Here is a 26,291-nt window from a genome sequence, read left to right as displayed (position 1 = left end):
TGGCATGTGGTGCTGGGGGATTGAACCGCGGTCCCTGATGCTTTGCCAAGCTTGTTCTAAGTAGGTGCCTTAGACCACTGAGCCATCTCTCCAGCCCCTCTTCCTGAATTCTTAATTGATTGGGTGGAAGGCATTGTGAGGGGAAATGTGTACTATATTCAACTAACATTTGACTTTAATATGTGCTGAATAATAGGAAAATTCCAGTTACTTGGAACAATATGTGCATTTAAAACTCATTTTTATTTTCGGGTATATGCATTTTTAGTTTTTAAAATATATACATGAAGCTTTAGAAAAAGCAAGTGCTAGTTGGTTCTACTGAGCTAAAAGTCACCTGTGTAAACACTTCTTTCTTGTCTTTTTTAGGAAGAAATGAAGAATATCTTTATCCTTCAGGTCAGTGGGATGTAGCTATAATCTGACATGTCATTGTTTATGGAATTTCAAGCTGTAAAATAATGCTCCATTTTTTTTTTTTTACTTTGGCTGTTTCTTATAGAGCCTGATTATGAAACTTCAGGTATATATAACACAACTGCATCTACAGCAAACATGGTAGGTATTTAATAATAGTAAGCACTTTTTGTAGGTAAAATGGGTGCACCTAGAGATCATACTCATAAGTAAATCAGACCTGCATGTGTAAATACCATATTGTCTTGCTAATGTAAGAACCTGAAAGAGTAAATAAAATCTGAGATACTACAAAAGAATCTGTTGAAAGGGACAAAAGAATGAAGTAAAAAAGGATACATTTATGTATATATTATATATCCAGGATAGCTTGGATTATTGTAGTACTGATTTATACTGGTCTGTGGAAAGGAGCATTTAATGCTTAAATTCTTTTTCTCCTTTTTAATGTTTTATAATTTTTTAACCGATTTTGCATACTTTGTCTGGAAATCTGGACAGCTAATTTGAATGGAGCAATATGCAGTAACCATTTTTGCTTAATGAAGTTCTGTATTGTTTGCTATCTTTTTTATTCTCTAAAAAATAGTAAACATTGTTACAGACTGGGGCTCTCTCTTCTAAGAGCTGTATGTATAAATGTGTCTAAATAAAGCAGTCCTATGAGGTAATTAGTCTAGTTCCCATTTTATAGATGAAATTGAAACTAACTCTTTAATTTTTTCTCTTTGAGATATGGTCTTGTTATGCAGTTCAGGCTGGCCTTGAACTCTGCAGTAATCTTCCTGCATCAGTTAAGGTCATACTCCTTTTATGAAATTAAAATTTGAGAGATATTCCTAATATGTGTTGGTATAAGATGATCAAGAGGAATTCCGACTTTAATGATCTTTTAGAGAATATTAGAATTTTTATATCTGTCATAATGGATCCTAAATTGCACTAACTGTAACAAAAGTTTGCTTCTTATATATCTAATCAAGAGATCTGCAGGACTCAGCTACTTTGGCTGATGTAGACTCCATCATTGACAAGACAAGAAATAAAAGGTGATAAATTGCACACTGGTTCTTAAAACTTTTACCAGAGGTGTCATTTGTTACATCTCCTTTCCGCTGAGCCACAGCAGGTCCCACTGAAGATGTTGTAACTTCTTTGTGCCTGAAAGACAAAAGATTGGAAATAGTGTTGCAGTAAGAACTACAATATTCAATTTGATCTCACTCCCATGGGCAGAAAACTGGTTTCTTTTCTACCCTAAAGGTGGAAACCCAAAACTCACAATATAATCAAACTCTAAACCAGGGTTTCTTTGTCATATGTAGAGCTCTTTAATTTTTTCTTTTTGAGATATGGTCTTGTTATGCAGTTCGGGCTGGCCTTGAATTCTGCAGTGATCCTCCTGCATCAGCCTCCCGAGTGCTGGGATTACAGTTGTGCACCACCATGCACTGCTGGAACTCTTTATATTGGGTTTCTATATGTGGCTTCTCTTGATCTTGAGGCACAAACCCTAAAATGCAGATTTTCCCCACCCCATCTTCAGATTTTCATTGGTAGAACAGGGCATGAAAAGTTGTAGTAAAATTCCTATGGAAGATGGGAGAAACAGTGTCGTAATGCACTTTAGCATTTCTCAGGTCAGTATGACCATATACTATGAGGGCCCCCAAGCTATACTTGGAGGCTATTCTCTGGCTTCTTATTGCCTGGGGCTTTTGGTTACTCTTAACACCCTTTTTGGGACGTATTTGAAGTAGGTATTAGAGATTAATCCTTCCTTGGTAACTGAATGAATTTCTTACTGTGTTTCTTAGAGATTGAGGGACCCAAGTATTGGTCTCTTTTACTTGAGTGGTTTTAGTTTTGGCATATGATTTTTTGGCTGTGAAATTTAATTTTAAAGATCCTCTGCTTGATTTCTGGTGGTTTCATATAGCAATAGCCAGACAGACAATTCTTTTTCTATAGATTTTGCTACATAGATTTGATATAATTATTTGCTTTCTTATCCTTGTATTCTTTCTACTTGATTGAAAGTACCATGAGCCTATTGACCATTTCTGTAAGAGCCATACCCTTTGGACACTTACCTGAGGTATTTTGTCCAAGTATATAAGGATGTCACTGGCTAACATTTCCTTTTTTTTGAGGTGGGGCGGAACTAGGGATTGAACTCGATAGTTGTTTCCTGTGTTGAATTCTTGCTTTGAGACAACTTCAAGCCCTCAGGAGTTTTAACAGTTGATTCATGCTAGGAAGCTGAGTTCTGATTTTTATCCTCAATGTATTAATTTTATTTTGTACAGTTTAGGTTGAAATAATTGCTGTTTAAGTCCCTGTATAGAAGGATTCTCTATTCCCTTTCATTCCTGCATACAAACTACTAAATATTTCCTATACAAGTCTATCTCAAAAGACCTTGCTGTATTCTGATGATAGTAATCAAAACACAGTACAGTAGTAACTTTGGATTTGCTAAACCAGTCCACGTCATGGTCTTTTTCCCAGTTAGGTTTTTGTTACCACAGCACCCTGCTTCTAACATAGATACACTAACAACCCACCAAAAAGTTCTTACTAGTGTTACACCTATGTCTAGTGCCGGTTGATAGAGGGCTCCTGTTCATCATAGTCACTCAGACTGGGCTGATGGACACATTTTCACAGTCACCTTTGTAAGGTGAAAGGAAATGGCACATTAACTGTCAACATTTTTGCCCATGTTTTACTGTCTAAACGATTCACGTGGCTGTATCTCACTTCATATGGAACTGAGGAGGGCATTGCTACCATGTATGTGGGAGAAACAGAACCTTAGTGTGCTTTGTCACTCAGTTACATGCTTGATCTTTTTGTCTTTTGTGAGACAGGTCTTACTGAGTTGCTGAGACTGGCTTCAAGCTTGCTACTATATTGCCTCAGCCTCCCAGATAGCTGGAATTGTAGGCATATGCCACCACACCTGTCTTGAACTCAAATATTTGTGGAAAGACTTGACTAATTGTTCGGTTATTCTGTATTCTCTTGTCATTAATATTTTCTTATTAATCTTAATATTAGCTAGCAGCTTCATGTGCTAAATTTTTGGTTTTATTGTTAAGAGAAACGTTAGAAAATGAAACTGATATGTAATTCTTACTCCCCCTCTTTCTGCTTCCCTTTTTTTTCATCTCAAAGTGTTTTAGTCTTCTCTACCACTACTTTTGTCATATCCCATGCTTTTTTTTAGTACCTCTTGAAATAGCCTTCCAAGTCAAAAGGCAAGTAAAAATCTCAGCATTAGAGAAATGAAAGTGAATGTCTTCTTGTCACTTTTACTTATATGTTCCATTTTGCTCTTGAATTTACTTTACATGTACTTCAAATAGCTTTCAGTCTTCATGATATGTTCTACTTCCACCCCTAGTCAACTTCTGCTGCTATGGTTTTTGTTGCCACAACATCTCATATACTTAAGTCTGAGCCTTTAAAATCTCCATATTTACAAACACAGGGTCTTGAACCATTAGGGAATGGTATTTTGATCCTAACTACATCTGTTACATCCCTTTTATAGCATATACCCAAACAGCCTGTTAACCCACTGTTGTCCCTATCTGCATCTTCACATAGATGGTATTCTTGTAGCAAAATTACTGTTGGTCTTACTGTGTTTGAAGGTTTTTAAGGCAAAAAAAGCTACTGAGTAAATCTTTAAATTTTATTCCTTAGTTGTATTTTAGTATCTCTACTGGAGCTATAGTTAAATGTGAGGAGGATCTGTGTATATAGGTAACAGTAGTTACATAAATCAGAAACTAGGGTTAATACCTTTTGGAGCATTGTCTTAGTCACTTCCAAACCTGAATGTCAAGAGATCACTTTTATTTTCAGATGTTAAAGCATGTAATTTATTGATTTGTAGTTTTGTTTCTTGGTTTTCCTCCATTCACCTATATTCTGTATCCATTAAAGTCTCTTCAAGATGGAAGACCTTGTTCTGTGTCTCCAAAGCACACAGTTACCTCATATAACTACCACCAGAAGGTACTCCTTGTAGTATGACCAGTCATTTACAAGTGGTCTAAAAGAGGAAAATGAATTTTCTCATTTTTTAATCATTTCTCCATGTAGTATTATATCTTCTGGTATCTGCCAAACTGATTAAAAAAGTCATTCAACAAAATTGATTAAGCATCTCCTGTTTCAGACATTATTCAGTATGCTGACATTCGTTTATATATATATTTCCCCATGTTAACACATTTTTAAATAGAAAAGATGCATTGCATTTGTGTAACTTTATAAAACTCGAATTTCTTTAGAACATAGAACATGGGGGTTGAACTCAGGCCCTTGTGTTTGCCAGGCAAGTGCTTATTCTACTGAGCCATCTCCCTGGCATTAAGTCTACTGTTAACAACTTATGTGAGTGAGTTAATATTCAATTACCTGTCACTGCTAAAAGGTATCTGAAATCACAGAGTAATATTATGCTAGTAAGGGAAAGTGCTGCAAAGAACATTTAGAAAAGAGCTCTAGAAGAGAGCTTGTGGATCACTAACTTTCATAAAAGGGATAGGAAAGGAGTGGTCAAGGAGAGAAGAAAAACAGGAGAGTATAATACGGTTGTTTCATGAAGAGGATGTTTCAAGGACCAGTCAAGTGTTGGTGGTTACCAAAGGTCAAGCAGCATAAACATTAAGCAGTCTGCTATGATTTACTGCCATGGAAACTGCTGGTGACTTTGGATGCAGTTTCACAGGACCAGAATAGGTACCAGCCACACTACCATGGATGGTTAGGAAATAGAGACTGCCACTGAGGAGAGTGTTATTATCAAGTTGTATTTATTATCTTTGTGCACAGTCCTATATTGTGTGCTGTGAGAAAGTAGTCTGTTCTTCTAACACGTTTTGGCCTAAACAGAAAGAAATTAAGAGTTTTATGAAGTTACAAAAATGTGAAGCACCTTTTCTATTTAAAAAATGTGTTAACGTGGGGAAATATATATATATCATCTTTGGAATACTGTGTAGGAAACTCAGAGGTTACCTCCTTGGAAAGAAGACAGGCAGATGAAGGACAGAGTTGGAGGGAACCTTTTTATTGTTACAATTTAATGCTCTATTTGTGAATCATATTAATGTACTCTCAGAATAACATTAAAGGGGCCAGGGAGATAGTTCAGTAGAATAAACGCTTGCCTGACAAGTGCAAGGGCCAATCCCCAGTTCCACAAAAAAAAAAAAAAGAAAAAAGTTGTCAAAGTAATCTGAGGTCTTTTCACATAACTGTGTGCCAGAGTTTACATAAAGATGGACTTGGCAATATATTAGTTATTAAAACAAAGTATTTCTAAAATTTAAGATGTGATAAGAAACTAACACTGTTTGAGAAACCAAACTGAAAGAATTCTGAACTTTCTTCATACTTACAGATGATGGGAAATTCTCCAGTAGTTGCAGCTTCCTGTGCCAGTGATGTTCCAGCTCCAGTCTTACCTAACTGTGGAGCAGCTAATCAAGCGAGTGGTACTCCGCCAGTTTCCTCGCAGAATGCTATACAGCCTCTATTTGTACCTCCTCCAACACAGCCCAGGCCAGGTAGGGTTTTAATGGTTGCATACTTTTAAAAATTTTTTATTTTTATTTTTGACGGAACCGGGGATTGAACTCAGGTCCTTGCGCTTGTCAGGGAAGTGCTTATTCCACTGAACCATCTTCCCGTCCCCGGTTGCATACTTTGGATGCTGCTTTTTCTGTTCATAAATATGCACTTGTAACTGTTCTAGTGATTAGGATGGATTTCTTTAATTATCAGATTCAAGTTTATTTGACTTATCCTGTTGAAAAAAATCACAGATTTTGAAACAGAATTTTGACTTTTTTTTTTCCTGTTAATTTGTTTATTTTTGATTTTAGGGAAGGGTCTATAGGGTGTTCAGGGTCTCACTACTAGATCAGACTTGTAGTGATCTGCCTGTTTACAGACTCCCAAGAGCTGGGATTACAGGCATGCGCCACCACGCCCAGTCTCAATTGCCATCTCAGCGGGCACCAGGGGCAGGTCTGGCATGGCAGGCCCAGGGATTGAACCCCCGGCCCCTGCCCCTGCTTGCAAGTGCTTTAATCTGCTGAGCTACTTGGCTGGCCCAAGGCATATTTATTTATTTTCCTGTTAATTTGGCTTTGGTAAGCTTTTGTTTCTGTCATTTCCTACCACTGATTATTTAGAGCACTTATAAAAGTTTCTATTAAGTTTTATAAGAATTAACAGGACCAAGGGTACAGTTCAGTGGCATAAATGCCTGCATGGCAAGTGCAAGGTCCTGAGTTTGATCCCTGGTACCACACACAGACACAGACACAGACACACAAAAAACCCAGATAATTTCTTTATAGAATGAATTTTGGAAAAGCTTTCTGTAAAGCATTCCTATGTAATGAATCATTGTCTTCTGAATATCATAATAAAGGTATTAGGCTCTAGAATTTAGGTTAGAATATTGGATATTGAATCTAAGGCCATTGTACTAAGCTACATCCCCAGCTCCTTTGTTTTTGTTTTTATTTTTACTGTGAGACAAGGTCTTACTAAGTTGCTAAGTTGCTCAGGCTGGGTTCAAACTTGTAGTCCTTCTGCCTTAGCCTGTAAGTGATGAGATTATAGGCATGAATGACCAATCACAGCTTAGAAAACTTCTTGGTGTTTTTTTTTTTTTTTTTTTTTTTTTTACAATTTACTACTTCGGAAATTTTGGACAAGTTATGAACTTAATCTATGTGCTTGAGAGTAGTGATAGTACCAATTTATAAAGTAATTGTGGAATTTTAACAAGTTAATATAATTTAAAATTTTTAGGACAATTCTGTGAAGACTGTAGCAAGAACAGTATAAATTTTTAATCTGAGTTCCCAAATAAAAACAGAAATTACAAAATCCATAGACAACACCTGTTAAGAAAAGTTAGATGACATAGTATCTTTACAGATCCCCAAATTTAAGTAGTGACAAAACACCATGCACAAGAATTGCGTGCTATCACGTATGTGTGGGAGCAAGAAGGTAGAAATTCCTGGGTTGTTGCCTTATGGATCCAAGAATAGGAGAACTCTATTTAAAAGAGCTAATCAGAAATCACTGGCAAGTGAGGCAACCCATCTGCAAGCAGCAGCTAAATGGAAGGAATTTGATTTCTCCAATAATAGGTGCTTGAATGAGGTACTTGGTAGATTGGCTGGAGGACTTAGAGATAGATAATCCCGAAGACTGCTCAAAACTGATCTACCAGGGCTGCCGTTCAGGATAGTATGTTTCTCCAGGGAGAGATTGCTGGGAGTCAGAATTGATCAGAATGAGGGCAATAGAAGTCTCATTTAAGCTAAGACAGAATCGCGGCATTGTAGAATACTCATGTTTTCTAGTACTTCACAAAAGTTACAAGCTGTATGAAATTAGAAAAATGACCTTGTAGCCCTATCTCATTTGAAATTTCATGAAAACTAATTGTACATAAAAGTAAACAAAATTGAAAACATTGAGGTCAAATGCTCTGTACTGACACTTTAAGGTGAAAAGAGCAAAATAATATCCCTACAAAAAGAAGCTCAGCAAACCTAAAACTGTAGCATACTATTTTAAAAGGAGGTAAAGATATTAATACAAGAATTAAAAATATTAACATTACTGTCAGCTTAAATCAGTGGTGGTATGTGCATGACTCTCACTAGGTGGCTATTTATTTTATCAGTACATGTATGGCTGTTCCATTGGACAGCCTTTTATTTTATTAGTAAAAAGACCAGTAAAAGTGATTAGATCTTTCTGTACCACCAGTCGTACAATCTGCCTGTGGTTCAAGCCGCTGAGCAGCAAGACAAAAGAAATAGGGCCTTTTCATGAAAGGTGCTAAAGAATAATGTAAGTCAGAATTAAAAATAAAACTCATATGAGGTGACAACTCTGGAACAAGAAAGGCAAGTCAACCTAGTAATGAAGACTAAAAATAAAAGCCTGAGAAAATATATGCAACAGATTAAAAACATGAGTCCAGAATTGAAAAAGTCAGATTCAAAAGTGACCACAGTAAAGTTAGCCAAAGGAAACCAAATCCAAATATAAGTCCCTGAAGAAAAAAGCTGAATGGAACCCAACAAGCTAAAAGCTATAGTTTAGGAATCTACCTGAACTGTTAAAAGCCCTTAAAGTTCATACTGAAACAGTACCCAGCATACTTGAGATCACTGATCAGAGCAGCCAGCTCAAGGATGTTCTAGTAGTATTACTAGACTATGAAGAAAAAGTCCTTTGACTTTTTAAATTCCTAAATAGTAAAGAATTGTAGAACATAGAATAATTAAATTGTCAGCCTAAACTTTTTAGTTCCTGAATCACAGTGGTTTCATGGCCAAGTGTTCATTCAAATCTACATGTGGCTAGTAGCTTCTGTATTAGACAGCATAGAGAATACTTGTGCCATCACAGAAAGTTGTAATGGACAGCAGTATATTAGAGAATGATCTCTGAGTTTCTGTCTCCAAAAACAATTGCAAACATTAGCCTGAGACCTATATAAGTATTAAATACATAGTTAACTGTACATTAAGACAAAAGGAAAATAAAAAGTTTGAGAAAGTACTGTGCAATAACCTTACATTTGGAGAAGGATCTTATAAAAATGGAAAAATTGATAGACGTATATGCCAGGCATCTTTTAATGCTTTTAGTAATTACATTTGGTTTCTTGATGTCCACAGCACCCGGTTTTTGTGGTCTTCAGATACCACCTATCATTTAAAAATATAAATAGCTTGTGAAGGCATTTCTGATTTCAGTTTCCTGGATAGGAAATGTTCAAGATGAATGTAGAGCCTCTTGTCAACAGCAAGGAAGCTGAGAGTTCTTGCATCATGTCACAAGACTCAGATACCATCTTGAAGAGATTTCCTCTGGCTAAATATGAGACAGTTTGAACGTCAGCAGTGAAAAGTTGTAGATTGGAACATTGCAAATATGTGAAATTTAAAATTTTGTAAAGATACTTTAAAAAGAGAATGATAGGAAAACAATTACTTTTCTTAAAAACTGGAAGATAAAAAAAAGATATCATGCCTTTATTATATGTACTATACCACTAAGTAATGAAATAGTACTATTTTATTTTCTTTTTGTTGTTGTAGATGAGGAAAAATGGCTTTTATTTTAGTATTCTAACTTCACTGAAAAAAGTGACAGTATAGTAACTTTGCAGTCTTTTTTTTTTGATGGATAGACATTAAATATTAGTAGTTAAGGGGCCAGGGAGATGGCTCAGTAGGATAAGTGCTTCCCTGGCAAGCACAGGTTCTTGAGTGCTTCCCTGGCAAGCACAGGTTCTTGAGTTCAATCCCCAGTTCTGCCAGAAAAAAAATATTAATAGTTAAAGAGTGTGCTATAGATTCGAATGTGACTATACCCTTAAAGGTCTCTATGTTGAAACATTCTCCATGATAGTACTTTTGCGAGATTACAGAATCTTTAAGCTAGATCCTAGGGAGTCATTTTAGACTTTGTTGGGGTATTCCTCTGTAGGGAACTAGTGGGATATACTCACCCGTCCATTCTCCCTCTTTCCTTGTTTCTGGGCTGCCTTGAGGTTCATGAAAGCTCCCTTAACCACTCACCCTCATCATGATGCACTGACTACAGGCCTGAAAAACAGTGGGGCAGCTAGATCAAAATTATGAGCCAGAGTAACTTCTTTTTATAACCTCATTACCTCAGGAGTATTACATTATCCAGGAAGTCTCACTTAACACAGATTGCAAAGATAGACACTACTCCCCTTGTATGTGCCAAAGGGATCAGTCCTGAGTCTGATTCAGCTTCCTGGATAAAGCTGCCTATTAGGAAACAAGTTCAAGTAGACCATGAGTATATATTCAGCCAGCTGAGAGGCTTGGCAAAAGGTTTATTATAATAACATGCATGCATTTATAAGGAATATGAATTCAGGTAGACTAATCTCTAAATTCCTTTTACCTTTAATTCTCTCAGGCCTGTGAGTTTATTTAGCTATCTTTATGTCTACTAGTTGGTTTTTACCTAGTGATCATAATTACATTTGCTATTTTCAACTAATTGACTTTATTTCACTGGCCTTTTTAAAAATGTGATTTGAGTGAGTTCTGGTTTTAATGTAGGGATTTCTTAAAGTCATCTTACAAAAAATTCATAGATTTACAGTATTGATATTCTGAAAATTCTTCCACCCCAGTGTGGTGGCACATGTTTGTAGTTCATCTACGTAAGAAGGTAAAGCAGGCACATAACATGTTTCAGACCTGGATTATTTAGCAAGAGTCTTAAAGAAATAGGGCTGATAATGTTTGGTGCTTCATAAGCTGAATCAAAATAAAATCATTTCATCACATCCTAAGTATTACTGGTCACATTTTAGGTCACTGTAAGACAAATCTCCTATTATTGCCCTATAACTGTCTAAATAAAACCAAGTATAGTGATGTATGCATGTAACCCAATCATGTACACTGTAGGTTGAGCTGGACAATCACAAATTTGAGGCTAGCTTGGGCAACCTTAGACCCTTTCTGACATTTTTTATAGGGGGTTGTTGCTGGGGATGTATGAAACTCAGTGTTAGAGCACACTTAGGTTCCCTTCTTAATAATACCAAAAAAACCAGCATAGACGAATATATTATTAGTATTTGTCAGTGAATGAAAACACTGTATTTCTTCTAAATAACCAAAATAATACAGCTAGTGTGGACTGCTGCATTAAACTCAATATATTAAGACTAACCTTTTATTGAATTAAGAGAATTTTTTTTTTGTGGAACCAGGGATTGAACTCGGGCCCTTGCACTCGCCAGGCAAGTGCTTATTCTACTGAGCCATCTCCCCGGCCCAAGAGAACTTTTTATACTGACTACTGTTAAAATTTTTATTTAGATAACAGGGATAAAATTTCATCCTTAACTCTCTAAATTGGCTGAAATGATTTAGTTAAACTTGAGGGGTTGCATCATTCATCAAAAAGTTCAACAAATTTAAGTGACTTGTGTGTGTATTTTTGCTCAGTTTACTATATAAACGTGATTATATTTTAATTTCATTTACTAGAAACTGAAACTCTTGAGTATTGTTTTTACACTATAGTCAGTGAGTATAGTAAGTTAAACTGATAAAATACTGTATCTAACCTGTTTAGATTTTATATCTCCTTAAAAATGGAATAGTCATAATTTAGAATTCCTTGTATTCCTTAAATGTTACTAATAGAATCTTTCAAGGACTGCTAAAATCTGTAATCACTGATTTAGTTCATCTCTTACTAGCTTGTGCACATGGGATTTAACTCGCATATTGCTGAAAACATCTTTAATTTGCAGTGGGTATTGAGCTAAATGACCTTCTGTGTTAAGTCAAGCCATGAGAATCGGGTTCTCTGATCATATTAAGGACATGAAAGGAGCAGATAAACTGTAGCTTACTTACAAGGTGTTGCAGTTTGCATTGCTACTGTGTTTTGTTTCTCTGTTAGTGATTGCTTCACCATCTTATCAATGCCATTCTGCTGCTGTTCCTGCTGCTGCAGGCTTTCTCCCATCGCCAACTCAATCTCTACCACCACCACCACCACCTCCTTCTCCTTTTGAGGTAGAAGAGGCTTCAAACTTACCACTGTCACCTCCACCTTATTCCTATGATCCAAATGGCAGTGATCTTCCTCAAGGTAAGTAGATTGAGACTTGGTCAAGATTATTGAGTTCTGAGGTTTTTTACTTTCATTTTTGAACAGATCTCTGGTTGGCCAATAGGTGGGTAAGGAACCAAATGGAAATTGACTTAAGTCATAGTGTTGTTAGGTAAGGAGAGGAAGAATTGAAAGCTGCAAGTTAAGCATATATTCTGTATAATCAAGTGGATAGTTGAGTTGATCCTACTGATTTTTTTTTTTTGGTAACTACATGTCTAAAGAGAGGATTGTCGGGACTGGGGAGATGGCTCAGTGGAATAAATGCTTCCCTAGCAAGTGCAAGGGCCTGAGTTCAATCCCTGGTTCCACCAAAAAAAAAAAAAAGAAAAAAAAAAAAAGATTGTCTTTTTCTCAACTCTTCCTTTAAAAGCATTAGTGTCAAAATTCATATTTTTAAAATTCTTTTTCACAGTCTATAAGTTTTGCAGTCTTATATATTTTAGGTAAAAACTGAATTTTATTTTTTCTTAGTTTAAACTTGTTTGGTTCACCTTTTATAAACTTGTAAAAGAAAACATCTTTAATTTGCATTGGATAGTGAGCTAAATGACCTATGTTTTGTTATAATTTAGGTATACGTAATGATCACGTTCATGGTGTGGACTTTGTATTTGTGCATGATCTTATTCTTTTTTCCCCATTTCTATCCCCTCCCTTCAAACCCCTTTCCTCTCATTGTTTATAGAGGTGTTTTCATTTTATGCTTTTCTCATTTTTTACTTCTTTCCTTTTCCCTTTCTCCCTCCCTAGATCTCCCTTTTCTTTTTGAACAGTTTCTTCTTTCACTATGTTTATTGTACAAATTCTAAATGCACTCAGCCACCAGATCTTTGACAAAAGGGCCAAACATCTTTACTCTAAGAAATGCAGCCTGTTTGTTAAATGGTGTTGGAAAAACTGGCTCTCCACATGCCGAAAACTAATGAATTTTAAAGACTTGGACAGGCTTTTAAGGGCTCTGATGTGCTTTACATTTCAGCCTTGTGCTTTTATTTTATTTGTTCAGTTTGGCAGTATTGCTCAAAAGATAAAAGTCTAGTTGAGAGTTATTTGTAACTTACATTTTTTTTTTGCGTAACCGGGGAGAGAACTCAGGCCCTTGCACTTGCCAGGGAAGCACTTATTCTACTGAGCCATCTCCCAGGCCCCACTTACATATTCTTGACTATCCCATTTTCTTGCAGCTTCTCTGAGTTTTTATCCCAGCCCCTAAGGTAGTCATCAGAATGTTTTCCAATTCTAGCCTGTTCTTTCTTAATGTAAAATTTCATTATTACATCTATGTAGTTGATACACAGATCTAGATCTGTCTTGGTCTCAGAAGTTTATTTATCTTGAGCTATTTGCTAAGCATTTTTACTGCCTGAGACCAAGTCCCAACTCACTATGGCACATTCAGCCATGAAGGCATCAGTCAGCACCCACATGATCAAGTCACCTTCCAGATACCCTGCTCTGAACACATGTAGCTTTTGGGCGACATTTTAGATCTGAATCATAACAATTATTTGTCAATTGAAGTCAAAACTTAGGAATTTTTAGCATATATATTAACTAGAGCTCGGTATTTAGTTTCTCTTTATTTTTATTTTTATTTATGTGTGTGTGTGTGTGGCCAGCTCAGCCCGCCTGGGGGCGGGGCTGGCTGGCATGTGGTGCTGGGGGATTGAACCGCGGTCCCTGATGCTTTGCTAAGCTTGTTCTAAGTAGGTGCTTTAGACCACTGAGCCATCTCACCAGCCCCATAGTTTCTCTATTTGGTGTAGAATTCACATATAATGAAATGAAAATGTAGATGAACATTAGCTGAATTTTAACAATATGGTTTTTTTTTTTTGCAATTGCCCAAATCTTTATCAAAATAATGAAATATCCTTATTTTATAAGTTTCTTTAAACCCCATTTGAGGGGATCCATTCACATTTCCGTGCAGGAAAAGCCAAGTGTAGATTTAAAAATCTGCTGTAGATTAGTTTTACCTGTTGCACAGTATATAATATGTATAGAAAGCTCAGCAAGCTCTACGTAGTATTTTTATGTTGTATCATTAGTCTATTTGCTTTTATTTCTGATTAGTATTTCATTTTATGAATATTCTACAGTTTGTGCATATGCCTATTGATAGAATCCTGGTCTGTTTCCAATTTGGGGCTGTTATGTATTAAACTGCCCCCCCAAAGTCTTAGTGAACATGTTTTAATTTTCCATAACCAAGTACCTGCCAGTGGAATTGCTGAGTCATAGAGAAGTCTATGTTTATTATTGTAAGAAACTGCCAAACATTTTTCCAAAGTTGTATCATTTTGGATCCATATTAGCATTACATGAGAATTTCAGTAGTTTTTCACCTTCCTATAATTTGGTGTTGTCCCATTTTTGCCATTTGATGACTCATAGTCACTTTAAAATAGACCCTTATTTTATAGAGCAGTTGTCTAGTCACAGAAAAATTGAGAGGAATGTGCAGTGATTTTCCATATTCATTCCATCTACCATGATATGTACATATTCTCATATATTTTCAAGATCCCCCTGCAGTGTTATATTTACTGTAGGTTTTTTTTTTTTTGTTACAGGGTATTCAGGGTCTCACTACTGGATTGAACTCGTAGTGATTCTCCTGTTTACACCTTGCAAAGTGCTAGGAGTATAGGCGTGCGCCACCATGCCCAGTCTCAATTGCCATCTTAGTGCATTCTGGGGGCGGGGCCTGCAGGGCAGGCCCGCGGATCCAACCCCCTGCCCCTGTGCTTGCTTGCAGGCACTTTAATCCGCTGAGCTACTTGGCTAGCCCCTTACTGTAATTCTCGAACTTGCCTTCACACATCATCACTCAAAGACGATAGTTCACACTTTGTACTGTACTTTTCATGAGTTTGCACAAGTATATAATGATATGTGTCCACCATTATAGTATTGTATAGTATTTTTACTACCCTAAAAATCTGTGTTCCAAGTATCCACACCACCTCCACACTGGCATCTTGTCATTCTTCCCATAATTTTGACTTTTTCCAGAATAACATATTGTTGTGATCATATAGAATGTAAACTTTTTAGGTAGTTTCTTTCACTTAGTGATATACATTTAAGGTTCTCCCATGACTTCCATGGGTTGTGAGCTTAGTTCTTTTTTAGTTTTGTTTTTGTTTTTTTACAGATACCAGGAATCAAACTCAGGACCTCACCCTTGCCAGGAAGGCACTGTGAGCTTAGCTCTTTTGAACACTAAATAATAATCCTTTGTGTTGATGTAGAAAGTTTATATATTATATAGTCATTCACCTGAAGGCTATCTTTGTCATTTAGAACCTTGGGTAGTAGTGATTAAAGCTACTCCAAACATTCAACTGCAAGTTTTCATATAGAAATACATGTTTAAATTTTGAGTAACTGTAAAATTTTTGATTGTGGAGTCAGATAATAAGACTTATGCTTAATTTTGTAAGAAACTGCCAAATTGTCTGCCAAAGAAGCTATATTATTTTGCATCCACAAGATCCATGGATGAGAATCAATGTTCCATATACATGACAACATTTTGATGTTATCAGTGTTCTATATTTTGAGCATTCTGATTGTAATGGTATCTCTTTGATTTAATCTGCCTGTCCCTTCTGACATACATTGTGTAGTATCTTTTCATATGTGTGTTTTCCATCTGTGTATCTTTTGTGTTAGGTACCTGTTATTGTCTGTGGCTTATATGTAAATCAGATTGACTTCTTACTGAGTTTTAGAGAATTTTATGTATTTTGGATAATAGAGCTTATCAGCTATATCAATTATATATCTTTGACACATATTCTCTCCCAGTCTGTAGTTTGTCTTTCATTTCTCTGATGGCATCTTTCACAAAACAGATGTTTTAGATTTTAATGACATGCACTTAATTATTGCTTTCATAGATCATATCTATGGTGCTGCATCTTAAAAAGTCATCACTAAAGTTCAGTGCAGTGGTAGGTCATGCCTGTTATCCCAGAACTCTGAGAGAATGAAGCAGAAGGATCATCAATTTGAGCCCAGACTATGCAACTTAATGACTTATTGAGACCTTGTTTCAAAATTTTTTAAAGCTCATTTTATTGGTATACTTTTGATACAATTACAGTTATGACAGGGAATTTGTACCTATACATAATTTACTTTTTTTTCTTGGTACTGGGAATCTTGGGCACTGTGCTACTGAGCTATATCTCTGGCAATTTACACAGTATATCTTGATTCTTTTTTTTTCTCCCATTTCCCTTCTCTTTCTTCAAACCTTCTTCCTTTCCTTATTTACAAAACTTTATTTTCATTTTTTCCCTTCTATTCTCTTTTTTTTCCCTTTTTCCTTATTTCTCTTTTCCCTGCCCCTTCCCATTTGAATATTTTGTTCCTACTTCCCAATGTATATCACCCATTTTGGTCCTTATTTGTCTGTTTAGTTTTTCACATGAGAGAAAAAATACAGTGTCTCAATTTAAAAAGGGGGTGGATATAGTTTAGTATCACAGCTCAGTTGTATAGTTTTGAATTATGTGTTTAAATCCATGATAAATTTGGAGCAAATTTTTCTGAAGGGTATAAAATATGTATAGATTCAGTTTATTATGTATGGATGACTACATGTTTGAGTTTTTCACATTTATTACCTGTTTGCATATTTTTTATAGAATGTTAACATTTGGCACTCTTACTGAGTTACTTGTGCTGAGTTGGAGTATTTGTTTATATATTCTAGGTACTAGTCTTTTTATCAGGATATGGTTTGTGTTTGTGTATGTTCTGCTGGTCCGTGTCATCTGTTTTCTTTATGGTGTTTTTCGATAAACAGAGTATTTTAATTGAAATCTGTTTTTTGTTTATTGCTTTCATGATCTAAGAAACTTTTGCGTACCCCAAGTTATAAAGGTAAAGTTGTTCTTTATTTTCCTCTTATGGACATCCAGTATTTCACAACTATCATTTGTAAGAAAGATTTTCTCATTGGATTACTTTAGTGTTTTGGTCAAAAATTAAATGAATATTTAGCATACTGCTCAGTTTCTGAGTTCCAATCTGTAAGGTTGGTTTTTTTCAAACCTTATACTAGTATCATACTTTTTATAAGGTTTAGTCAGGTAGTTTACCTTACATATCTGTAAGTTAGCCAACGTTTTCTTTCTGGATGATTATTTTAACTGTTCTGCCATTTTCCTTTCCATTTGATTGCCAATTTTTATTCCCTCCCCTCAGAAAACCTGGAAATTTGGATTCACGTTGAATTTATAGCCCAATTTCTAGAGAATTGCCATTTTAATGATAGTTCTTTGGAACTATGAGCATAGCATCATACTAGTCTATTTAAGCCTGATTTTGTGGTCTCACCATTTTATTTTTCATAAAGTGGTTTTCTACATCCTTTGTTAAATGTATTCCTATGTATTTGGGGTATGGGGATGTAGTAAGTAGAATATGAATTTAGTTTTCCATTGTTGCCCTCATATATAAAAACATTGATTTATACGTGTTAAACTTGGCCGATTTATTAATTTATGCTTAGCCTGGTGTGTTGTCACATGGCAGTAATCTCGGGCTTTGGGCTCTGAGGGAGCAGGTTCAACAGTTTAAGCTTAGCCTGAGGGACTTAGTGAGACCCTTTCTCAAAAAAAAGCTGGGGGTGTAGCTCAGTGCAAAATCCTGGCTTCAACCCCCAGTACTTATCCCCAAAGAATTTTCTAGGTTTTTTTTTAAACAATACGCACTGTCTCCTTCATACATTATGCCTTTACCTACCCTGAACAGTCAGAGTAGCTTAATTGTTCTTTCTGCTGAGGAGGTTGTACCACTTTGCATCTTCCTAGCTCATAAACTTTCAGTGATTTTTAAATTGCTGTAAAGCATAGCAGGTTAGTATGACATTTATGACTTAGAATCTAGCCTCTGTTACATCACAGCCTTCTTTTCTTAGTGAACTCTATGCACTTGATTTTTCTACTCCTAAATTTTTGCTGGTGTCATGAGTTTACTCAAATTCTGTCTCCATTCATTCCTCTAACTTCCTTTTAACCTCCCCCTAAACATACCCTGTGCTCTTTCTTAGTTTCTGTTTATACCTCCCAGCATCAGCAGCCACTACTCTGTATTCTGTAAACTTGCCTAGTCTAGACATTGTATATAAATGGAATCATAACAATATGTAGTCTTTTATGCCTTACTTCCTTCGCTTAGCAATTTTCAAGGTGCCATACATGCATACTGTATCAATGTTTCACTTTTTTAAAGCTGAATTTTCATTTTTACACATGTATAGATACCTAAATACCCTGCTCATATATTTATGTTTTTAGCTTGAGCATTAGACTTACAGCTTATTCCCACGTAATAGTCAAAATGCAAGCTGATGCTAGTGGTAGGGGGGATCTTGTACTGGGACTCTACCCTGGGGCCTTTCCACAGAGCTGTATTCCTAGCCTTTTTTTTTTTTTGAAACAGTTTCACTGAGTTGCTAAGTTGCCCAGGCTAGGCTTAAGCTTCAGTGCTTCTGCTTTAGTCTCCCAGAGTACTGGGGTGTACATGTGTATAGCACCACATTTGACCAAGCTAATTCTTTTACAATGATAGTAAATATATTTGTATGGGGAGATGAAAACTTTAAGAAGTGGAGTTTTCTGTGAATTCATCTCTTCGTGGGATTCAGGTTATATTGCTAATCAATAAGAATGTGGATCCCAAGTCAGTAAATATATAGAGAGAAAATACTAAGAACAAGACTGGGGCTATAGCTCAGTGGTAGAGTGTATATTTATCACATCAGACAAAGGTCCTGGTATCAGTTTCCTGCCCCTCCCTGAGACACACACTCACACACATCCCAAGAATGCTAGGAACATTTGCTCTTGCCTCATATATCTTTCATTCATTGATGTATTGGAGATTAAACCCAGGACCTTCTTACTGAGCTACCTCACCAACCCTTTTTATTTCTTTTTAATTTTTAATTTGAGAGAGGAACTAGCAAATTCACTAAGTTGCTTGTGCTGTGCTTGAACTTGCACTCCAACTGCCTCAGCTTCCTGTAGTACTAGGATTACAGGTGGTTGCCACCATACCAGGTTTCTTTACGAAATGTTTTAATTAAGTTCTATAATGTCTGGAGGAATATTATGAATTTAGGATATAATTCTCTTCGCGTTACCTTGTTATTTGTCCTTCTCATCTAAGTTCTAGTAGTGGTGGTCAACTCCTGGCTAATTAAAAACAAATGAATTGTTTCATATTGCACTAGCTGTCTTAGCGCAGGTATCACTAATCCTATCATTGATATAGCATTAAATTATACTTTAATCAGTGCTGGTAACTGAAATCCAAATGGATATTTACATTCTAGAGTTGTAATAAAAGTAAATCTTGGAATAAGCAAGAAGCAATAAAGTGCCTTTACAGATTTTTCCTGAATATTCATACTGGCATTCTTGTTGCACCTGCCTAATACTAAGAATAAAATTCATAATTAACAGCTAACCTGTGTACCAGAAAATGAACTTACATAATGATGGGTGCATGGTCATTTAGTGTAAGATAAAACTGAGGATTGTGTTAATGTGGGAAGACCGTATTTTTATCTACTTTGAGAATGCTTGAAGTGAAAACTTCTAAATGATAGTTGGGATTGCCTTTAGTCTGTCACTGAATGAATTTTTTTTTTCATTTTAGATATGAAAGTTTTACAGTACTATTTCAATCTGGGATTGCAGGTAAGAATGTTAAAACCAAATACAAATTGTTTAGAAAAATAATACTCTTGAAATTTATGACTTTATGTTTCCTACACTGGGGACTGAGCCCAGTGCCTTCACACTGAAGTATAATTTTTTTTTATTTTGAGACAGGGTCTTAATAAGTGGCTAAGTTGCCTAGACTGAGTCCAGACTTAACTAAAATCCTTCTGCCTCAGCCTCTGAGAGTGCTGGGATTATAGGCATGTTACCACCATGCCTGTCTTCTTGAACATTGAAGGTTAAGAATATGGTGGGAGTTCTAAATTTTATTTCTAAGGGATCTGTGGAAGATGAGATAGGTCAGTTTTATGCTTCAGCCTCTCAGTTCAGTTTTTCTTATTGTAAGATAGTTGTTAAATTGAAGAAAGTGGGGACTTGGATTCTTAAAGCAGCACACCTTTAGCATATAGTAGATTAGCTCTCATATTGAACGTTCTAAACCAGCCTTTCAATGAGTTACATACTCTGAATGAATGGATCATTTATCCTATTTACTTAAAATATTTTTATGACTACTCCTGAATTTGATAGGAAAATAATCAGACCAATAAAAAGATACTTAAATGGCTGTATTTTTAAACCCCTTATATGGTCATAGATATTTGCCAAACACTGCTTTTCACCACTCCTTTGAATTATGCAGGTGGATGCAAACTGGTATCTTGGTATCTCTGAAAAGTGTCTCTGGTTTGAAAAAAGAGGATGTGTCTTAAGATTTGGCAGATGATGATAAACTATACAGTGTCCTGGATAATCCCCAGATAGTTCATATCTCTAGACACTAATTTTCCTAAAGCTTCAGACATAATGTCAGGAACTGTTTTAAGTAGTTTATATCTATAAATTGAGAGTAATGGGGTAGGTTTTTGGGTTTTTTTTCAGACTATTTTTCTTAAATTGCCTTCCCTTTTGGTTATATTAGTTTATTATAGACATATGTGGAAACTTGGTTGCTTGTTCCAGAATTCTATGACATTTAAACTAACTTTTAAACCATGTGCAGTGGCACATGCTTACAATCTCAGTCGCTTGAGAGGCTGAGAAAGTATTGTAAGTTCAAGGCCAGCTTAGGCAATTTAATGGGGACACTTTCTCAAAATGAATTTATTTATTTATTTTTTTTTGCGAAACCGGGTATTGAACTCAGGCCCTTGCGCTTGCCAGGGAAGCGCTTATTCTACTGAGCCATCTCCCTGGCCCCACAAAGTGAAATTTTAAAGAACTTCTAAGGATATAGCTCAGTCATAGAGAAACCATGGTTTTGATCTTCAGTGCCCCCTTTTTTTTGAACAAAAATTCTCTTTTCCATGTCTGGTAACACACACCTATAGTCCTAGCTACTCTGGAAGCTAAGGCAGTAAAATCATACATCCAAGGCCAGCCTGGGTATTGTCTTTGTCTAAAAATTATAAACGTTGAAAATACTAGGATTTAGCTCAGTAGTAGAAATGCAGCTTTGGGTTCAACTTTACAATTGGAAAAGAGAAAAAAAAACTGGTTGAGAGCAGTGGCACATACTGTCCTCCCAGCAACTTGGAAGGCTGAAATGAGAGTGTCATTTAAACCTAGAATATGAGAGCATCTTGGCAGCATAGTGTGATCCCATCCTCAGTTTTTTTTTCTAGGTTTGACTGGGAAATACTAGGAAATGAAATATTTTAAATTAAAAGCATTAATGTTCATTTTAATACATTGAGGACCTAAGGTAGAAGAAAACCACATTCACCAATGTATTTTCATATATTTCCTTAGTTTTTGGTTTTTACTTTATAAAATGAGTTGTCCTATAAAATTTTGTATTTATTTACCTTAATGTTTTTCATTATAATATTTGACTAAATTTTTTTGCTTGTGTGGTATATAGTATATAGAATAATTCATTCACCCAGTTCCTCTATTGTTGGATATAGATATTTAGTGTGCTCAGTTGGTTTTTGTTTCAAAAAATCTACAAAGATAGCTTTGTATCCAGGTCTCTGTGCATATTTCTAATTTCTTTAGTACACTTTCCTAAAAGAATTAGTAGGTCCATATTTGAGTATAGAATATGCCAAAGACAGTAAACTATTAGAGAACATGCTTTCTAAATGGCAGATCTTACAACACCTGAAAATTATGACCTAATATATTTGAGGAACTATATACCACTTTAAGAGTAAAGAACAGTAAAGGTTAAGTGATTTTTGTTCATTTTTGTCATTTCTTTCTCCAGTGCTATCACCACAGCTGTTGGCACTCTATGGTCTATATGCCACAGATTCAGCAGCCACATGTAGAGAATTACCCAGTCTATACTGAGCCACCACCTCTGATAGACCAAACTGTTCCTCACTTGTACAGTGAGATAGGGAGAGCAGATGGTGCACAGACAGATGCACCAGTGAATGGTGAGTATGCAATGAGATTGCCAGCAAGATGAAAAATTGGCTTTTATTGTGTAGGATTTAATTATTGGTCTTTAAATGTTTCAGTAGATCCATATACTTAACACCTGCTGTTCTGAACACATATGTGGACTCTTCGGGCTACCTGTCAGCCTCTCAGGAGATTCATGAGGCCAAAAGTATTCACACTAATACTAACATTTTGTTTGTCTCTTTCACTGTGTGTCACATTTGTATTCAGAGTATAAAAGTCAGTGGCAGGCAAAACTTCTGGCCTCTTACTACATATATCAAAGCATTACCATCAAATGTGCTAGTGAGCAGTCTTTTTCATCAACATGTTATTGGTACAAAACGCCAATGTTCTTATTTTTACTAAATCTCTGTCACAAAATGGGAACTATTCATAAAATACTTGTATACTGAGTAAATATGATTACCTTAAGGAAAAAGACTTGGCAGTATTGATTTATTAGATAGCTGACTTTTTCATGAATCACATTTTTAACTGGTAGTTCAGACTGGGTTAATCTGGTTGACAGTTTTTAGGGTTTTTTTTGGACATTTTTTCAAACAAAGCCTTTCATTTAAAGGAAAACAATGTTTTTGTTGTCAAAGAAAATTCCAATTTTCAAATGGAAAAGAAAGTTTTGGGAAACTTGGATCTGACATCATGTACCTGACCGCTTTCCAGTAATTAATCCTTCTAAACCTTCTAATATAACTGGAACTATTAGTGAATGTATTTTCCCAAATTGTGAAATGAGATGTGTTCACATCAGGGAGCTCTATATACCTCAGGGAAATAATAGCTTCCCAGTTACAAATGCAGGATGTTGTGCCTGATTTTTCATAGCCAAAGTGAAAGGTAAAACAATGGATTATAATATAACAACATGAAAATTGCACATTGATACTTTGAGAAACTATGTACTTGAGATCCAGCATCAGAGAATATCTAAAATTACATGAAATTTCTTGTTATTAAAAGACTTCTCTTTCCAAGCTATACATTTATGTGAGCAAAGGGTTCTTCATATACTTCAGCATACAATAGATTAAGTGCACAATCATATGAGAAGCTGCCTGGTTTCTGTTAAGCCATACAGTAGAAATTTTCACTAGAATAATGACAGTTTTATGTTGGAGAATTTTTTACATAATTGCATTTTTGTTAACATGAAATTGACTTAGATAAATTAGTAAATATGTGAAAACGTTCTTGTTTAAATTCCTAGTACAATAAATATTCATATCTGTTGCCCCAATAGAAGCTATTTGGGATTTTCAATTTTTAAAAGTATAAATTGATGCTGAGATCAAATTGAGAGCCAGTATATTAGACTATTAGTATCATTGTTTTATATGTTCAAAGTATAGTAGGCACTTTGAGGGATTTAGAATAGGATTTTTCGAGTGCCCTTCTTAGAATCGGCAAGAAGTGGAAAAAATCATGTGAATAAACCAAGTACTTTTCATACTGCATCACTCTCAATAATTGAAATCTTTTTTCTTTTAATAATTGACATCCTAGGTCACTTCCTTATGCAGGATTTTCTGTAAAGTGACTTGTGAGGGTTGTTACAAGAATTTGACACCTTATGTATATGTGTACCAGGTCTGGTACATATTGGGAATGTTGATTTATTTTACGCTTCCTTTCCTTTTTTAAAGTGTATTAATAAATTTGAAATAGTAATAGCATTAGAAAATCTTACTTATCACTAGTGTACTGGTATGGTGTGGTTTATGGTAATAAAATTTCAGCTTCCATTGCACTTTTGTATAGCATACCTTGTATACAGCTATTTTTAATTGTAGTAAATCGTGAAGCAATGGCAGTCTTAATTTTGCAGAATGAACTAAATTAGCCCAAGTAATGAAAGATTCTTTTTGTCTGATATGTATAGTCATTATAGCAACATTAGAACATACTTGTCACTGTAAAAGTGATGTAAAATTAAAATGATGCTACTATCTCAACGATATTTATGAGATGATAGTTTTAGGATGCTCTTCAAACTGTGTCTTCAAGTATAGATCACACTGTAGAGTCATTCAAATTTTTCAGTGCTCAAGTGGTACAAAATGATTGTTACATGTGGTTTTTCTAATTTAGAAGTTTCCATGTAATACTTTGGTAGCCTGGTTTAGACATTATATAACATGCTTTGCTATAGTTGCTTTGATGTTTCTGAAATTAATGATACGTAATTTTCACGTATATGAACATCCATTTATGTTGCATAGGGTTGTATTGCAGTGAATTTTTTATATAAAGTGTAATGTATATATGCTTTGTTTCAGGTACTTTTCCAAATGCTGATGCTGTACCTGTCCCTCATGGAGCAGTCTATTATCCAGTCATGTCAGATCCCTATGGGCAACCACCACTGCCAAGTTTTGATTCCTGCCTTCCTGTTGTGCCAGATTATCCCTGCATTGCACCCTGTCATCCAATTGGCACAGCATATGGTGGTTCACAGATTCCTGGTGCTATAAGTCCTGGGCCAGTTGGTTATATTACTTCGCCTCCATCTTCTCATTATGTACCTCAGAATATGTAAGATTCAACAATATGGAGTATTCTTGCACTGCCGTTTTCTACATTGGTGTTTAAGTGGTTTAGGCAGTAAGAGTCATTACTCTTGTATTTATGTCTTTAAGATTGCCCTGTCTTTTGATTCAAAATATTTCTTTAAAGGAATACTTCTTTGGGTTGTGAATGAGGAAATTAAGATGGTTGTACAACTATTCCCATACTGATCTGATCGTGTTTGATTGTGTTCAGATTTCCTGTCAACCAGCTTGTCATCTTTGTATTGATAGTGCCAGTTGAAATAAATAATACGAACGATTGCCCTGGCTCAGAAATCACACAACCTACTAAACCGTTCAAAATTGTAAGTTCCATTTTTCTGGAAAGTAAAACAACAAAATCAAGAGCCTTTGTTTCCAGAAAACTTAACATTAAATAAGAGAGCCTTTTAAGTCTCTCTCTTTTTTTTTTTTTTTTTTTTTTTTTTGTTGCTGTTGCATAGGGGATTGAACTTGGGACCTTGCCCTTGCTAGGCAGGCACTTATGTTACTGAACTATCTCCCCAGCTCTGCCAAGGTTTGTTTGTTTGTTTGTTTGTTTGTTTGTTTGTTTTGGCCAAGTTTTTAAAGAATTGTGTGACCTCAGTTGTGTTCTGTGATATTGATCAGCTTTGAAGTTCATATGGTGCTCTACTTTAGACTTATCCCATATGCTGTTGTTTAATACTGGATTTATGTAACTTTTACTGCACAGTATTGAATTGGTGTTGTTTGCACAGTTAGCAATAAATAAAAACTAGCATTTAAAATTGTCTAAAGGACTACGATGTTTTTTCTTTTTTGCTTTTTCATGGCAGCAGAGAGTGTACCAGAAATGTGATTATTTCAACATGGTTTTTCCCTGGCATTTTGGTTGCTGAAGAATGTAACTATAGCTTCAACAGGGTGGGATTGGGGTAGTTATGGGCCACTTGAAATGTTACTTGCCCTCAGGTACATACTACCATATCTAGCTTTTTTCTCCTGAGAATGGATGTGCATGGTGCTGCACACCTCAGCACTTGAGGGTCTGAAGCAGGAAGATCGCAAGTTCAAGGCCTATCTGAACAACATAGATCCTGTCTCAAAACACCCCGAAACTAACCCACAAAATAAATGTGTGAGCTCCCCATGGAAATTTTAATGTAGATTTTGTCATTTTCCTGTATTCCCGATAGTTATAATATCTTACTTTTGTTTTTTAGAATTGTTTCTCAAGACCTGGATTGTCTCTTTTCTGTGAGGCACATTTCATCAGCCCTTTTATGCCTTCTTCCTTTCATCTGTCCAGAGACCACAAGATCTGTTTTTAATCAATTATCCTCTGAGAAGTAATTTGTGCAGAATGTTTTGCCATATCTCACCTGTCAAAAATTTTTAATGCTTTTTGGTTGCCACAAAACATATTTATGACTATGAT

The 26,291-nt window shown here is 35.6% G+C and overlaps 1 protein-coding gene across 1 annotated transcript in view; it reads left to right on the top strand.

Annotated features, from left to right (window-relative positions):
- LOC111812234 (putative bifunctional UDP-N-acetylglucosamine transferase and deubiquitinase ALG13) overlaps positions 1–25,302 on the top strand; it is a 72,033-nt gene extending 46,731 nt beyond the window's left edge. The window contains exons 13-19 of the mRNA XM_023699916.1: positions 370–399; positions 503–558; positions 5,840–6,005; positions 11,947–12,138; positions 19,846–19,886; positions 22,123–22,297; positions 24,602–25,302. Of these exons, the coding sequence (XP_023555684.1) occupies positions 370–399; positions 503–558; positions 5,840–6,005; positions 11,947–12,138; positions 19,846–19,886; positions 22,123–22,297; positions 24,602–24,861 (920 nt within the window). The 3' untranslated portion in view covers positions 24,862–25,302. The remainder of the gene's footprint in view (positions 1–369; positions 400–502; positions 559–5,839; positions 6,006–11,946; positions 12,139–19,845; positions 19,887–22,122; positions 22,298–24,601) is intronic.
- Positions 25,303–26,291: the final 989 nt, after the last annotated feature.

Source organism: Octodon degus, unplaced genomic scaffold, assembly GCF_000260255.1.
Source record: "Octodon degus isolate 3935 unplaced genomic scaffold, OctDeg1.0 scaffold00117, whole genome shotgun sequence".
NCBI lineage: Eukaryota > Metazoa > Chordata > Mammalia > Rodentia > Octodontidae > Octodon > Octodon degus.
Note: the sequence above shows the minus strand (reverse complement) of the source record. Positions and strands in the feature narration are given on the sequence as shown.